Genomic DNA, 12,118 nt, shown 5'->3' with positions numbered 1-12,118 from the left:
GAATAAATAAATAAAATCTTAAAAAAATAATACTATCAGGAAAAATGATTTGTTTTTCAAGGTTATTTTAGCTATTCTACTTTCTATACCTTTATATAAAGTTTAGAGTAAGATTTACCTTTCTGTGAGTCTGGCAGAAACTGTATTAAACCTATTGATCAATCCAGGAAAACTTACACCTTTGAGTTTCAGCTCCATAAACATCGCATGTCTCTTCTTTATTCAGATCGCTTTTATCAGCATTTTAATGTTTACAGCAAACACATCCTGTACATGTTTTGCTAAATTTATATCTAAGTATGTCATTTTTAGAGGAACATCTGCAAATGGTATTGTTTCCAATAATAATTTGTGTAAGTTCATTCCAAACACCTAATTTTTGTGTGCTAACATTGTATCCTGTGACCTTCCTGAACTCATTTACTAGTTCCAGGTTTTTTTTTGTGGAATTCTTGAGAATTTTTTTTTTTTTTGAGAATTTTTTCTATAGATAATGGTGTCATTTGCAAATAGAGACAGTTTTATTTATTCCTTTGCAACCCATATAGTCTTTTATCTCTTTCTTGACTTATGGTGTGTCTAGAACTTCCAGAACTAACGTTGAATGACAGTAGTGAGAGAGAGAGGTCTTTTGGCTAATATCAGGTAGAAAGCATTCAGTCATTCACTGTTTTTTTATTTTTTATTTTTTTAAAGATTTTATTTATTCGAAAGAGAGAGAGAGAGAGAGAGAGAGAGGGAGAGAGGGGCAGAGAGGCAGAAGACACAGGCAGAGGGAGAAGCAGGCTCCGTGCAGGGAGCGCAACACGGGACTCGATCCCGGGTCTCCAGGATCACGCCCTGGGCTGAAGGTGGCGCTCAACTGCTAAGCCACCCGGGCTGCCCAGTCATTCACTGTTTTAAGTATAATGTTAGTTGCAGGTTTGTTATAGATTTTTTGATCAAACTGAGGAAGTCTTCTTTCCCTGTTTTTGAGAGATTTATCATGTCTCAGAGATGAGACAGGAAAGAACAGTATGTGCAGATGGAGGCAGAAAGCTGGAATGATGGCATTGCAAGCCAAATAATACCAAGGATTGCTGGCAACCAGCAGAAACTAAAATGAGGCAAGAGAGAGAATGATTCTGCAGACACCCTGATTTTGGGCTTCTGGCCTCCAGAACTCTGTAAGAATAAATCTGTAACTCTAGAGCACTGAGTTTGTGGTACTGTTATGGTAGCCCTAGAACATTAATATAGCTTGTTGATAATGGTGAATCAGTGACTTTCCAATGGTGACCCAGCCTCATAGAGCTGGAACAAACCCCACCCAATAAAAGTATAAAATGCTATTTATACACTGCTGTATTTAATTTGCTAACATTTTGTTAGGAATTTTTGCACCTATATTCATGAAGAATATAGATCATTAGTTTTCTATATTTGTACTCTTGTCTGATTTTTGTGTCAGGGAAATACTGGCTTCATAAAGTTAATATGGAAATGCTTCCTCCTATATTTTAGGAGAGATTATAAAGAACTGGAATTGATTCTTCTTTAAAAGTTTAGTAGAATTGGGACTCCTGGGTGGCTCAACAGTTGAGCATCTGCCTTCGACTTGGGGCATGATCCTGGGGTCCCAGGATTGAGTCCCACATTAGGCTCCCTGCATGGAGCCTGCTTCTCCCTCTGCCCGTCTCTGTGTCTCTCATGAAAAAATAAATAAAATCTTAAAAAAAAAAGTTTAGTAGAATTTCCTGGTTAAAGTATCTGAAAATATGTATTTCTGTTTAGAAGCTTTAAAACTACAGGTTTAATTTATTCATTGGTTATAGGACTAACCAGATTGTGTATTTGCTTCTGGTTGAGTTTTGGTAGTTTGTGTTTTCAAGTAATTAGTCCACTTCATCCAAGTGTGTTTTATTTTCTGAGCATAAACTTGTTCAGTGTTTTCTTATATTTTTTTAAAAGGTTGCCCAATCTCTAGTAATGTCCTGTTCTATTCTTGATAGTTATGACTTGTATCTTTCATCTTTTTCAGTTTTGCTACTGACAATTTTTTTTTCAAAGAACCAACTTTTTGTTTCATTCATTTTATCATTTTCCTGTTTTCAATTTCATTGATTTCTCCTATCTTTACTACCTTCTTTGTTGCACTTGGCTTAAGTTTACTTTGTTCTTTTTCTTTCCTTTTTTTTTTTCTTTTTACTTTTTTGAGATAAGAACTTTGATGTAAGCATTTAATGCCACAGACTTCCCTGTTGGTACTTCTTTAGTGTCCTCCCTCCTACGTGTTCTGATATGTATTGATTTTCATTCAGTTTTATGTATTTTAAAATTTTTTCTTGAGATGCCCTTTTTGAGCAATTAAATAGAAGTTTTATTTGAGATAGAGATTGCCCAAATGGAGGGCAGCGGGGGGCAGAGAGAGGGAGAAGTAGACTTCCTGCTGAGCTGGGAGACCGATGACACAGGGCTCTATCCCCGAACCCTTAGATCATGACCTGAGCCAAAGGCAGATGCTTAACCTACTGAGCCACTGAGGCGTCCCTTGACCAATTATTTGGAAGTGTGTTATTTAGGAGTGGCCTGTGTGGTGTAGTCAATTAAGCATCTGACTCTTGGTTTTGGCTCAGGTTGTGATCTCAGGGTTGTGAGACTGAGTCCCATGCTGCACTCCATGTTGATCCTTCTCCCTCTGCCCTGCCATCTCCAATACTTAAATAAATCTAAAAAAAAAAAAAGAAGCATGTTGTTTAATTTCCATGGTTTGGAGGAGTTTCTGTTCTGTTACTGGAGAACTGTTACTAGAAACTAGGAGTTTCTAGTTTGATTCCATTATGGTCAATGCAGATACCCTGTATGATTTCGATTCTCTTAAATTTGTTGAAGTTTATTTTATGATCCAGGATATGGTTTATCTTTATGTTTTGTAGGCACCTGACACAATGTGTATTCTGTTGCTGTTAGAGTGTTCTATAAAGGCCTGTTAGATGTTGTTGGTTTTAGGTGTGTATTCCTTGTTATTTCCTGTCACGTAGTTTCACTAGTTGCCGAGAGTATGATGTTGAAGTTTTAACCAGCACTGTTCACTTGCCTAGTTCTTTCAGCTGTCCTATTCCTGCTTTCATATATTCTGAAGCTCTTCATTTCTGTTGCCTGTACGTTTTAACACTATGCAATGTCCTTCTTTGTCTCTAGTAATTTTCTTTCCTCTGAAGTCTACCTTATTTGACATTAACATAGCCACTCTTGCCTTATTTTTGCATTGTATTTATCATTTCCATCCTGTTACTGTCAATCTACTTATGTCATTGAATCTAAAGTGAGTTTCTTTTTTTTTTTCTTTTTTTTTTTTAAAGTGAGTTTCTTAAAGATAGAATATAGTTGGATCTTTTCTGTCTATCCACCCTGCCAATTGGTGTTTTAATTGTTATGTTCAGACTATTTACATTTAAGGTAATTACTAATATTGTAAGGCTGGCTAAGTCTGTCATGTTATTATTTGCTTTCTGTTTATTTCCTGTGCTTTTTGTCTTGTTTTTCTTTTTTTTCCTTCTTATGAAATTACCTGACCAATTTCAGTATCTCATCTTGATTTATTTATATGAACATGATTTTAAAGCTTGGAAAAAAAAATAAAGCTTGGGCAAAGCAGATCAATAGAGTTTAATAGTCAAGAGATTATTTGGATCAATACTTTCAGCTGTTACATTACCTTTCCTGAGACAGTTTTTGATGAGTGAGTCCCAGGAAGCAGTAATAATATTTCAGTATGGCTTAAAATGTTACCAGGCAATACTTTAAAACACTTCCCTGCTAGGATATGGAATTCTTGTGATGTGAAGAGATGTTTAGTGCCCTATGTCCTGCTTCCATCAAAGATCACCATTCTCTGACTTTTGGAAATCTAGCTTCTTTTCAGAGCTCAGGGTACACTCATGAGGAAGAGTTCCTGGAAGTGCAGTCACCTTTGTACTTCCGTTCAGAGACTAAATTGTCAGAATCCTCATCTGCACTCACAGACATTAGACAATACCATCCAACTCTGACTCATCTTGAGGCTTCAGTGAAACCCTCAGAGAAGTTTCCAAGTAGAATTTATGTGAGGGAGTGGGAAATGTGACCAATTCCTTCAAACCGTAAACTTCTCTGTGTAATGATTATATCTGAGATAATGAGACTTAATCTCAGTAGGAATATCTGTAGATATTTGCAAAGTACTATCAGCTATTTTTACTATATGTGGCTTTATTAAAATGTAATTCTCAATAACAACAAACAGAATCATTTACTGAGGGCTTGCCCTGGACTATTTCAAGAGCTTCACATATGTTAAACAAAAGCCCTTCTGTAAAATAAACTTTCTGGGGCTTAGAATGTATGTACATCTGACATCCCTGGGATTAATGTGGACTATGTCAAATAACAATCTAGTACAGCTCTTCCGCAACTACTCTGGGAGCTAAAGAGGTCATCCTGTCACCATCAGGATTTTTTTGAAACTACGAAATTGTAATTCTGTCTATTGTCCTATGATTACATTATAGTCAAGTGAAAGACCAATTTCATCCAACTAACCTTTGACTCGGACATCACTGTACCGCTGAAAGTGGTGGTAAGCAGCTTTCCAGGGGTTCCGATAGTGACGGAGCAAAGTAATGGGAGGTCTTGGACGCACTGGAACATACCTCACACCTTCTTCATCTATTCAGAAGAAAAGAAAAGAAAGATATTAAATAACATATATTGTCAAGAATCCTCAAGTATAACCCCAAGAAGTGATCCCTAAGTGAAATCTAATTATGCAAACAGCCTCAGGATGAACTCCTGACTTAAGTGGGAAAGTTTCACATGACAACAGCTAGCCCAAGCAACCATTACCGATATACTCCTTGGGTGGAGACTTGCGCTTCTCAGCCTTCACCAAAAGACTCTTGGCAGTGGACTTCTCATCATCAGTGCTGTTTGTCTCCATCATATCCCCTTCTTCTGTTGAAATCACATGCTGCTGCTTTCGAGGCTTTTTCCTTGGGGAGGCACCAGGTGGTAGGTCACTTGTAGGCATGGACAGATTGTTAGCCAGCAATGCAAGAGATGGAGACACGGTGCTGGTAGCCAGGGGAGGAACTGCTGTCATAGGAAAAAAAAGCACATACATGTATGGGAACCCCAAAATAAGAGAAAACTTCACCTGATTTCCAACTAATGAGAATGGTTAAGAAGTCAGAAAAGAGAACTACCATTTACTGAGTCTTCTTATGAGCCAGGCACTGTGCTATATAAGCATTCTATTTATGGCAAAGGGTGCCAACTGCTAATATACCACAACTTCACCATCCTTAGAATGAGGACTCTCACACTTGTAGATGGGCACATTGCCACTCAGCTGAAAGGCTCTACTGATTTGCCTTTCATTTTTATTTTTTATTTATCTATTCATGAGAGATACAGAGAGAGAGAGGCAGAGACACAGGCAGAGGGAGAAGCAGGCTCCATGCAGGGAGCCCGACAAGGGACCCGACCCCAGGTCTCCAGGATCAGGCCCTGGGCTGAAGGTGGCGCTAAACCACTGGGCTGCCCAATTTGCTTCTTTTATAGATAGGTATGGCCATTTAAAAATAGAAGTGTGTTGCAGCATTCTTAAATAAATTTCCTTTAAAAAAGGTGTGACCTTCTATTCCTTGTCTTGTCACCCTGGAACTCAGATATAATAGCTGGAGTTCTAGCAGCTCTCCTGAATCAAAAGCATGAGGGCTGGGCAGTCTGGGTGGCTCTGCCTCTCTTTCTCTCTGTCTCTCATGAATAAATAAATAAAATCTTAAAGGAAAAAAAAAAAGCATGAGGGCCAAACTAGGGGGGGTAGGAACTTGGATCCTTAATGATTTTATGGAGTCCACATACTATCCCTGCACTGGCTACCTGGACTGTCTTTGCTATTCTCTGAGCATAGTAGGCATGTTCCTGAGGCCTGGAGTTGCTCTTTTTTACAGATATCTTAATGACTAGCACTTTATCTTTTCAATGTCTCTATTCAAAGATCAGTTCCTCAATGAAGCTCTCCCTTTAAAACTTCTTAAAATCACAGCTCCAGCCCTAACTTTCCCTCATAGAACCATACTTCACTTTGTTGTGCTTCACTTCATTGTACCTTGCAGATACTGCATTTTTCAAAAATTGGAGGTTTGCGGAAACCCTGTATTAATAAGCAAGTCTATCAGCACCATTTTTCCAATAGCATTTGCTCACTTCATGTCTTCATGTCTCTGTATCACATTTGGTAACTCTCAGTATTTCACACTTTTTCATTATCATCATATTGGTTATGGTGGTTGTGATCAGTTAGCATTTTTAGCAATAAAATGTTTTTTAAATAAAGTATGTACATTGTTTTTAAGGAAAACAGGAACTATTCAAATCAAGAGAAAAAAACAGTAAAATTGAAAACACTTCATTTCCCCTCCTGAATTATCCATCGTGTCTTTCAATGAAGTGCTAAGGCTAAATATGGGTAAGACAGAAGAATATTTCATGGCATAATAAATGAAAACAAACAGGAGGTTTAATAACTGCAGACACAGCACAACTATGTGTCTTACTGAACAAACAGCATGAGGAATGGAGGCCTTTACACCGAAACGGTAAGAGGGTAATGCCGGCTAATAAGAGAACAAAATGATTTGCCATCCACTTTGACTTTATCTGTATTTCATAAATTTTGTACATTAAATACTACGTTTGTAGTCAGGGGAAGCAACATTTCTCAATAAATAACTTACATATAAACAAACAAGCAAAAAGAAAACTTCCAAAATGATCTGCATTTCACACACTGGGAGTTTGGAGTCAAGGAGAGGCGGCATAGTAGGCAGTGAGTAGTTTTTTTTTTTTTTTTTAAATTTTTTTTTAAAATTTATTTATGATAGTCACAGAGAGAGAGAGAGAGAGAGAGAGAGAGAGAGAGGCAGAGACACAGGCAGAGGGAGAAGCAGGCTCCATGCACCGGGAGCCTGATGTGGGATTCGATCCCGGGTCTCCAGGATCGTGCCCTGGGCCAAAGGCAGGCGCCAAACCGCTGCGCCACCCAGGGATCCCGGCAGTGAGTAGTTTTATTTTGCTAATCACATGTAAGTTTATCAAGAGAGTATTTGCAACAATGGAAATCTTGCTTCCCTGCGTAACCGGGCATAAAAATTGGCAGGGAATAAATTGTAAATAATTAGCACTTAGCTATGATCTTATTTTGATCCTTTTTCCTATTTTTAATTTTTTATGCTATAAATGCTTATAATAAGGAAAAAAGTTCAAATAAACATTATACCACAAGGAATTAGAAAAAAAAAAAGAAATTGGGACACTTGGGTGACTCAGTGGTTGAGCGTCTGCCTTTGGCTCAAGTCGTGATCCCAGGGTCCTGGGATTGAGTTCCACATCGTGTGCCCCGCAGAGAGCCTACTTCTCCCTCTGCCTCTGTGTCTGCTTCTGTCTCTGTCTCTCTCATGAATGAATGAATGAATGATTAAATAAATAAATAAATAAATAAATAAATAAATAAATAAATAACTAACTAACTAACTAAATAAATAAATAAAATCTTAAAAAAAAAAAAACACCAAAGAAACTTAACTGAAATTTAGTTGGGGAAGGAAATAACAAAGAAAAATGAAAAATAAATAAAATAGAGACCAGAATACATAACACTGAAAGTAATGACCAGTTTTTTTAAAAAACAAGCAAAAACAAACAAAAAAGCATTGCTTTAGCTACATTAACTAAGGAAAAAAGAAGACTCAAAAACCAAAATGAGAAATAGAAGAGAAAACAATATAACAGATAACCACAGAAGCTTTATTTCAGGATATTCTTACGGAAATGTTAATCTTTTTTATGATTTTGGTAAGAAATAAAATTAATGCTAAAAGGGCAGCAAAAATGGAAACCAAGTGGTCTTCCCTTTCTTAAAATGAATGACAGGCAAATTTACAACAGGCACCAAGGGGTTAGGCTTCATAGTTGGGGGTCATGCAAGAGTCTGGCCCCTGAGGAGAGTCAGGAAAAGAGGAAGCAATACATGCCAATGAAGAGAAAACTCTGTGACTGAACCTACCAGAGACAGGTCTCATGATGTCCATTGGTTCTACTTCTTCTTTAACTTTTATCTCAGGTACCGGAGGGCCCAACACAGAGGACAGACTGCCAGCTACGGCAGCTGATGGTGGAGGGGCAGTCGCAATGGTAGTGACAGGGGGAGTGACGGGGACTGCTCCGGGAATGGTAGAGAGGGCGACAGCTGGCTGTGATGGGGGACTTGCGGCTGCGATCATGGTTGGGATGGTCGATGGAGGCTGCTGAGCTGTGGGAGGGACTGCAATGGTGGGCTGATCATTATTTTGACTGGACACAGTCTCCATGGACACAGTAACGGGAGTGGCCATCGATACGTGGATCTCTGACTTAGGTTTGGCACTGAAACACAAAAGCAAAGATAATGTAGCAAACATCTCAGAGGATGAGCATCAGATCTTTTTGTACTAGGTGTAGCACAACTTAGACTTTGTTACTTGGTTCTAGAAATTGAATTTCTAAGGTAAGCTTTAAAGAAAATTCAAGTTTTAGAAATATCCTTTCCTTGCCTCACCCCCACCAAATTTAATAATAAATAAAATTAACTTAGAAAATAACATCTTAAAGAGATCACTCAAAGTCACATCATCAAAAGGCAAATAATTTTCACCCTGGTAGTGTTTTTTCTTCCAGAATTCCTTAATGCATATATTGTCTTAGGAAATTCCTTTTTAAAAAAAAAATCACAATCGTACTTATACTTTGTATGTAGTTTCTCATAAACCTGTTTCTTATAGAAGAGGAAACTTAAATACATGGCAAAGATCCAAAAGAATATAAACTGAAAATAATTTTTCTCCACTTCACACACCCAGCACTCTACCCAGAGGCATCACTCTTACAACTTTCCAGTTTATTTTACCAGAATACTCCAGGCATCTAAAGTAGCTACATATTTAATGTTTAAAACTGTATATCCTTTTTTTTCCAGTTTTAGAAGTATCCACTCTTTATTACAAATTCTTTTTAAACATTATTTTAAAAAGTATTTAAAATATTCCCTCCACATTTTTTTTAATAGATTTTATTTATTTATTCATGAGAGACACAGAGAGAGGTGGGGAGGGGGCAGAAGCATAGGTAGAGGGAGACACAGGCTCCATGCAGGGAGCCCAGTATGGGACTCGATCCCAGGACTCCAGGATCACACCCCGAGCCAAAGGTAGGCACCAAACCGCTGAGCCACCCAGGGAGCCCTCCCTCCACATTTTTTAAGGATTTTATTTTTGTGGTACCAGTGGCTCAGTCAGTTAAGCATCAGACTCTTGTTTCCAGCTCAGGTCATGATCTCATGGGTCTTGAGACTGGGCCCATTAGTTGGGAATCTGCGCTTAGCAGAAAATCTGCTGAAAGATTCTCCACCTCTGCTCCTCCCCCACTTCACACCTGCCCACATGTGTGCTCTCTCTCTCAAATACGTTTTTTTTTTTAATTTTTTATTTATTTATGATAGTCACACACAGAGAGAGAGGCAGAGACACAGGCAGAGGGAGAAGCAGGCTCCATGCACCGGGAGCCCGATGTGGGATTCGATCCCGGGTCTCCAGGATCACGCCCTGGGCCAAAGGCAGGCGCCAAACCGCTGCGCCACCCAGAGATCCCCTCAAATAAGTTTTTTAAAAAAGATTTTATTTATTAGAGCACGCAAGAGATGAGTGGAGGAGGGGGCAGAGGGAGAAGGAGACTCCTCACTGAGCAGAGAGCCCCACATGGGGATGGATCCCAGGACCCTGAGAGATCATGAACAGAGCTGAATGCAGCCACCTAACTGACTGTGTAAAGGTTTACCTACTTATAGTACTAGTAATGAAAATTCAGGATAGGAAAAGCTGTACAAAACAGTACCGCTCAAGTTCAAGGCCAAAAACAATTGTATTTCCATAGGCAAAAAATTCAACACTAAACCAAACTTTATACCATACACAAAAATGAATTCAATGTGGGTCATAAATCTGAATGTAAGATGTAAAACTATAAAAGTTTTATACAAAATACAAAAAAACCCTAGGATTATATAAAGGGATCTTAGACATGATACCAAAAGCATAATCTAAAAGAAAAAAAACAATAAATTGTGTTTTATTAAAGACTTTGTTTTGCTAAAGAGCACTTTAAGAGGTTGGAAAGACAAGCCAGATTGAAAAAAATTTTTGTGAAACACATTATGTTAATTCCACTATGTGAGGTACCCAGAGTAGCCAAATTTATTGAAAAAGAAAGAATAGTGGCTCTCGGGGGTAGGGGTAGGGGAAAATGGGAGTGGTTGAATAATGGGTACTGAATTGCAGTTCTGCAAGATCAAAAAGATCTGGAGATGGTTGTACAACAGTGAGAATATGCTTAACACCAAAGAAATGTAAAAATGGTTAAGACAAACATACAAACCAAAACATGTATCTATGATAAAATAATTATATTCACAATTAATAAAGAAGTCTGTAAACTCAATACTAGGAAAACAGAATCTCATCAGAAAATGGGCAGGAAATATGAATGATAAACAGACACTTCACTAAAGAAATATCCAGGAGGCAAACAGGCATATGAAAAGATGTTCAATACCATTAGTAGAGACGTACAAATTAAAGTCTAGATGATATGCCACCATATCTCTATCAGAATGGTAAAAATAGAATTTAAGACCTTTATAATGGCAAGCACAGAAAAAGATGTAGAGCAACTCGATCAACAACAACAAAAAAACTCCTAGCACTAATCAATGAGTTTAACAAGGTTTTAGGACAGAAGGATCTCACATGCTGCAGGTGGGAATCTAAAATCATCCACTTCTGCAAGAACATTTTAGAAGTTTCTTATAAAATGAAAAATACATGTAACTTAGCAACTGCACTCTCAGGATTTTTATCCCAGAGAAATGAAAATATATGTCCATCAACAAAATTTTACATGACTATTCACAGCAGCTTTATTTGTAATAACCCCAAACGAGAAACAACCCCCATGAACTTTATCAATAAACAAATGGATAAACAATCTGGTACATATATGTGATGTAACATCACTTGCTCTAAAATGAACTATTGATACATGCTATAATTTGGATGGATCTCAAAAGTACTATGTTGGGTGAAAATAAACCAGCATCATCAGGTTATTGTATGAGAAATACACACACACACACACATATATATATATTTGTGATTTATGAGATTCCATTTACATAAAACTCACAAAATGAAATAATTCTAGTGGTGCAAAGCTAAGTGGCAAGCTGTTAGGTTTGGGGGAAGGTATGATTGCAAATAAGGGGATGTCTTTTGGCAACAAAACCGATTCACATTCTGATTATGATAATGGTTACAAAAATCTATTCATGGGTGGAATTTCAAAGTAGTACACACCAATGGAAAAAAAACTGGTGACATTTTATTAACATTTATAGTTGGTCAACAGCATTGTACTAATGCCAATTTTTTTAAGATTGTACTTATGTACTCGAGAGTGAGAAAGAACACGAACAGGGGGAGGGGCAGAGGGAGAAGCTAACTTCCTGCTGAGCAGCCAGGCCAACTTGGGCGCGGCTCGATCCCAGTACCCTGGGGATTATGACCTGAGCTGAAGGCAGATGCCCAACCAACTGAGCCACCCAGGTGCCCCTCTTTTTATTTCTGAGAGAGAGTGTGTGCACAAACACATAAGCAGGGTGAGGGGAGAGGGAGAGGGAGAGGGAGAAGCAGACTCCTGGCTGAGCAGGGAGCCCATGCAGGACTCTATTCCAGGACTCTGGTATCATGACCTGAGCCCAAGGCACACACTTAACCAACTGAAACACCCAAGTGCCCAGCCAATTTTTTCATTTTGAAAAAGTACAAGGCTTATATAAGATGTAATCACTGGAGGGAGCTGGGTAAAGTGTACACAGGAACTTTCTGTATTATTTTTATAACTTCTACAAATCTTAAATTATTTCAAAATAATGGGGGTAGGGCACAGGTAAGGATTATTCTGGGATTAAAAAGAATTAAAAGATAAAGCATCCAGGAACAACAGCAAG

General features: G+C 38.1%; 1 protein-coding gene across 6 annotated transcripts in view; it reads right to left on the bottom strand.

Annotated features, from left to right (window-relative positions):
* The window catches only part of SAP130 (Sin3A associated protein 130), an 83,148-nt gene that overhangs the window by 10,298 nt on the left and 60,732 nt on the right, over positions 1–12,118 (bottom strand). For 5 of the 6 annotated variants that reach the window (XM_072788698.1, XM_072788693.1, XM_072788695.1 and 2 more), the window contains 3 exons: positions 8,087–8,445; positions 4,864–5,112; positions 4,561–4,686 (listed from right to left, as the gene is read on the bottom strand). In XM_072788698.1, coding sequence (XP_072644799.1) covers positions 4,561–4,686; positions 4,864–5,112; positions 8,087–8,445 — 734 coding nt within the window. The remainder of the gene's footprint in view (positions 1–4,560; positions 4,687–4,863; positions 5,113–8,086; positions 8,446–12,118) is intronic. The other variant, XM_072788694.1, reaches the window with a different exon arrangement.

Source organism: Canis lupus, chromosome 20 (genome assembly GCF_048164855.1).
Source record: "Canis lupus baileyi chromosome 20, mCanLup2.hap1, whole genome shotgun sequence".
In the NCBI taxonomy this organism is placed as follows: domain Eukaryota; kingdom Metazoa; phylum Chordata; class Mammalia; order Carnivora; family Canidae; genus Canis; species Canis lupus.
The sequence above is the reverse complement of the archived record's forward strand: the minus strand, read 5'-3'. Positions and strand labels throughout refer to the sequence as shown.